The following is a 5,224-nucleotide window of genomic DNA, read 5'->3' as shown; positions in this document are numbered from 1 at the left end:
AGGCCTCCTATCCGTCTCCACAGCCCGGTTCGGCCTGTCCCTGCTCCACGCACCAAGCCTACGGTGTGCGTCGCCAGCCCAGTCCGGCCTGTCCCTGCTCCACGCACCAAGCCTACGGTGTGCGTCGACAGCCCAGCCCGGCCTGTCCCTGCTCCACGCACCAAGCCTACGGTGTGCGTCGACAGCCCAGCCCGGCCTGTCCCTGCTCCACGCACCAAGCCTACGGTGTGCGTCGACAGCCCAGCCCGGCCTGTCCCTGCTCCACGCACTAAACCTACGGTGCGCGTCGCCAGCCCGGTCCGGCCTGTTCCTGCCACCCGCACCAAGTCTACGGTGCGCGTCGCCAGCCCGACCCAGCCTGTTCCTGCCACTCGCACCAAACCTACGGTGCGCGTCGCCAGCCCGGTCCGGCCTGTTCCTGCCACCCGCACCAAGTCTACGGTGCGCGTCGCCAGCCCGACCCGGCCTGTTCCTGCCACTCGCACCAAACCTACGGTGCGCGTCGCCAGCCCGGTCCGGCCTGTTCCTGCCACTCGCACTAAGCCAGGGGTGCGCGTCGCCAGCCCGACCCGGCCTGTTCCTGCCACTCGCACCAAACCTACGGTGCGCGTCGCCAGCCCGGTCCGGCCTGTTCCTGCCACTCGCACTAAGCCAGGGGTGCGAGAAGTCAGCCTCGTAAGGCCCGTCCCTCTTCCACGCACCAAGCCAGGGGTGCGAGTCGTCAGCCTGGTAAGGCCCGTCCCTCTTCCACGCACCAAGCCAGGGGTGCGAGTCGTCAGCCTGGTAAGGCCCGTTCCTCCTCCACGCACAAAGCCAGGGGTGCGAGTCGTCAGCCTGGTAAGGCCCGTTCCTCCTCCACGCACCAAGCCAGGGGTGCGAGTCGACAGCCTGGTAAGGATCGCTCCTGTTAAGTCCAGTCCTGCTCCAGCCGGCGGGGCCAGACTGGACCAGGGGCACTATGGGGGGTGTATTGGAGGGTGGTGGTCAAGGCCGGAGCCAGAACCGCCGCCGAGGAGGTATGCCCGCCCAGCCCTCCCCTGGTTTGTTTAGTTGAGGCGCGGTCGCAGTCCGCGCCTTTAGGGGGGGGTACTGTCACACCCTGGCTCTGGGACTCATTATGTTGAGCCAGGGTGTGTTCATTTCTATGTGTGTATTTCTATGTTGGTGTTCATTCTAGTTTGTTGTATTCTATGTTTGCCTGAGTGACTCCCAATCAGAGGCAACGAGTGTCAGCTGTTGGCTGGTTGTCTCTGATTGGGAGCCATATTTAAACTGTATGTTTTCCCTTTGTGGTTGTGGGTTTTTGTTCCGTGTTCGGTCATTGATACCGTGGACGTCACGAGTCGTTTCTTGTTTTGTTTCGTGCTTTAACTAATTAAAGTCATGTTTGTTCATCACGCTGCGCCTTGGTCTACTCCTTACCTCGACCGTGACAAAACGGGACAAAAAGGCTACAAAACATTTCCATACACACAACAGCTGTTAGATACTGCTACCTGACAGATAGCTAGAGGCTAGAGCTGATCTGGCTGTTGTAGCTACTAGCTAGTTCATTCTCTTCAGACAGATCTTCAGTCGAGAAGGGATGAAATATTACTGTAGCTAACGTTACATGTCAGTTACACTACTAGTTCAGAACTGTTAATTAATACTTTTTTCCTATTAAGTCAAACAGCAGTTACCTTGCCAGCTACATCAGTCAAATATAGAGTAGCAGAAAATCAAATAAAGAGTAGCCGATTTCTGCTCTGCTTGCTTTTACAATCCGGAGGAAAGCGCAGAGACAGCAGCTACACACAGCAGAAGCTTTGTCTTCACACAGCCTTTCCGCATGTTCTGTGGTGTCCGCATGGTCCTAAATCCAGCCGGCTGAAACCGCCAAACAGCCTACCCGACCGATCTGAGGCCTAAAGCACACCGATGCCGCTATTAGTATCACAGTGCAATGATAAAACTGGTGGGGAGAAAAATGTGATTTTAGAATGTGGAGGGATCATGCCCCCCCCATCCCCAGTGAAAGTTGCGCCCCTGGTTTTTACATTTCAAATGATCAGGTGCTGTTGGTCATCACGTTTCACAGGGATTTACATTAAGGTCTGAAAAGCAAAGTAGCTATTTTCACCTACACAGAGGGGAGGAGCCAGAAAGACCAGACTGGAATTCTTAGCATTTTTGGTTGTTATCAGTATTTAAAGAAAGCACCTGTCCAATGGGGCAGCCACCTTTATGTTAATCCCTGAAACAGGTGTCATAGTTTAAGTCAGTTGAGTTTAAGTTGACAGGGATGTATTCACTATACTATATATTACTGTCATGATGATAATAATAAATTAACTGTACGGCGTGTGCGTGTGTGTGTGTGTGTGTGTGTGTGTGTGTGTGTGTGTGTGTGTGTGTGTGTGTGTGTGTGTGTGTGTGTGTGTGACAACAAACTAATCCTTTGAGCCCCCAGGCTTCATTTAGTATATCAATAACGTCACCCCCACGGAACCCACGTCTATAACCACCCTGCTATTATATTTTACGACTTGACATGTTTAGGACTAGAAGTTAATGCCATTCTAATTAAATGTGGATTTTTAACTGATCGAATACCATTAAACTGCACGCACCCGCGTTTATCAATTATCGTTAACTTAGCCTAGACCTAATAAAGATAACTAGAACATAGCCTGGCACAGATTGTCAAACGGTGATGTCGTATTCCTTTGACAATTAATACGATTTCAAAACAATACTAATAATAACAGGCCTATACATATTAAAACATTTATTTTTCACCCGTCTTTACTGCCATTATTACACTATTCCTAGTTTTAATAATGTGCATAATTCCGCAGTATCTCTCTCTCCCTCTCTCGCTCTCTAGCTCTCCCTCTCGCTTTCTTTCACTCTCTCTCTCTCTCTCGCTGGCTCCCTCTCCCTCTCTCTCTCTGAACTGATACCCCTCTCCACACCCACACTACTCTAGTAGGGAACACGGCCAACGCGCAACAACCAGATTAAAGTGGGAACTTCAGGCTGCCATCTGACCCTGGTTTCTTGGAGTGGCGTACACAAGGGAACCATGCATTCCAAACATGTTTCTTTCCTTGCACAAATACAAACTGTAGAGTGTGGCCAGGAATTGTTGGAGTCACCGGCTACCTTGTGCGCATGCACTGAAAACAAAACACTGGAATTATGCTTATGTTCCTGGTCATTTCGTCTGTGATTTCGATTGAACTGTGTGGTTCCACATAATGGGTAATCTGTACAGCGGTTAGATGAAAGATTACTTTGATCAAATTGCGCAATTTGCGACCCTCGCCCTGTGTATCTCTGATTGGAGTGCGAGAGGAGCATGGGGAGGAACAGACTTGTCTATCCAGAATGGATATAACACCAACAACTTTTGCTGCGCCGAACTCATCAGAGGATACTAATTGCACGAGTGCCCCGAGACCTCCGCCTCACTCCCAGAGCGAGGCCGTCTTCATCGTGCTCGTGGTCACTGTTATCATTCTGGTGACAATCGTGGGGAATGTACTGGTTGTAGTGGCCGTTTTCACCAGCCGTGCGCTCCGTGCGCCTCAGAATCTCTTCCTTGTCTCCTTGGCATCGGCAGATATCTTAGTGGCCACCTTGGTCATACCTTTCTCCCTCGCCAACGAGGTCATGGGTTACTGGTACTTTGGGAGCACCTGGTGTGCCTTCTACCTGGCCCTTGACGTCCTCTTCTGCACGTCCTCCATTGTGCACCTCTGTGCCATAAGCCTGGACAGGTACTGGTCTGTAACCAAAGCTGTTAGCTATAACCTGAAGAGGACGCCCAAGCGTATTAAGTGTATGATCACCGTGGTCTGGGTCATATCAGCGATCATCTCTTTCCCACCATTGCTTATGACCAAACACGACGAGCAGGAGTGCTTGCTCAACAGCGAAACATGGTATATTCTCTCGTCTTGCCTGGTCTCATTTTTCGCCCCTGGACTAATCATGATTCTGGTGTATTGTAAAATATATAGAGTGGCCAAGCAGCGCGCATCAACCGTGTTCGCGGCCAAGAACGGGATGGAGAGACAGCCTTTGGAGTCGGAAACTTGCTTTGTGCCCAGGGGCAAATTTGAGTTGGAGAGCCCCAGCAGCCCCAGTTTAGGTGGCCACCCGCGGAAAGGAGAGCTGGACGATATAGACCTGGAGGAGACCTGCGTCGCCGATAGCAAATCCAATAAATGGCACTTCTCCAAGAGAGGGAAAGTGGAGGGCGCGAACGCGTTCACAAAACAGAGTTGCCGCGCGCCATCGGCTTCAAACCGCAACGCACAGCTCTCTCAGGACCAAAGGACGAGACAGATGTCACTGTCAAAGACAAAACTGGCACAGATGCGTGAAAAGCGCTTTACATTTGTCCTTGCAGTGGTGATGGGGGTGTTTGTACTCTGCTGGTTCCCATTCTTTTTTACATACAGTCTGCACGCAATATGCAGAGATAGTTGCCCGATTCCGGATGTTCTCTTCAATCTGTTTTTCTGGATTGGTTACTGTAACAGTTCAGTGAACCCTATAATTTATACAATATTTAATCGCGATTTTCGGAGATCTTTCAAGAAGATCATATGCCAGACTTCACACACATAATGTTTATTCAATTTCTCTCTCCCCCCTCTCTGTATGTGTGTGTGTGTGTGTGTGTGTGTGTGTGTGTGTGTGTGTGTGTGTGTGTGTGTGTGTGTGTGTGTGAATGAATGAATAAAATGGAGAGAGGAAGGAGTGAGTGCCTGCTTACGTTCTGTTGCATTTAGTATCTGTCAGTTGATTAGCCTACTTATGAGATGTGTAACACGTGTTTGTAGAATACCTCAATAGGATATATGTTTTTTAAATAGGCCTAGCCTACTTTTTATGTCTTGTAAAATGGACAAAGTTGAAAAAGTGAGTTTGTAACCTTCAGATGATGTTTCTGTGTACTTAATTGTATCAGGTTGCAAATCATAATTGGCATAATTGATAACTAAAAACAAATATCAGTATCAGTATCTGATCTACATATCAAGAGAAGCATGAGTCATACTTCATTGCTATGCTTCTAGGTGTTGTTAATCACATTTCGTAGTGTGCTGTTAATAATACATTAAAGGGTGAGAAGGGCTTACCAAGAAAAACTTCCAAAAGGACTAATTCGAGGAGAAAAGGAGTTGGAGCACTCAACAAAAAAATCCAGAGATGTATTTATGTTTGCTCA

The 5,224-nt window shown here is 49.4% G+C and overlaps 1 protein-coding gene across 1 annotated transcript; it reads left to right on the top strand.

The window, feature by feature from the left end:
• The first annotated feature begins 3,372 nt into the window (after nt 1-3,372).
• On the top strand, nt 3,373-4,637 carry LOC121580264 (alpha-2Db adrenergic receptor-like). The gene has a single exon (XM_041895320.1). The coding sequence runs from the start codon at nt 3,373-3,375 to the stop codon at nt 4,618-4,620; it is 1,248 nt and encodes a 415-aa protein (XP_041751254.1). The 3' UTR covers nt 4,621-4,637.
• Nucleotides 4,638-5,224: the final 587 nt, after the last annotated feature.

Source organism: Coregonus clupeaformis, chromosome 13 (genome assembly GCF_020615455.1).
Source record: "Coregonus clupeaformis isolate EN_2021a chromosome 13, ASM2061545v1, whole genome shotgun sequence".
Classification (NCBI taxonomy): Eukaryota; Metazoa; Chordata; class Actinopteri; order Salmoniformes; family Salmonidae; genus Coregonus; species Coregonus clupeaformis.
Note: the sequence above shows the minus strand (reverse complement) of the source record. Positions and strands in the feature narration are given on the sequence as shown.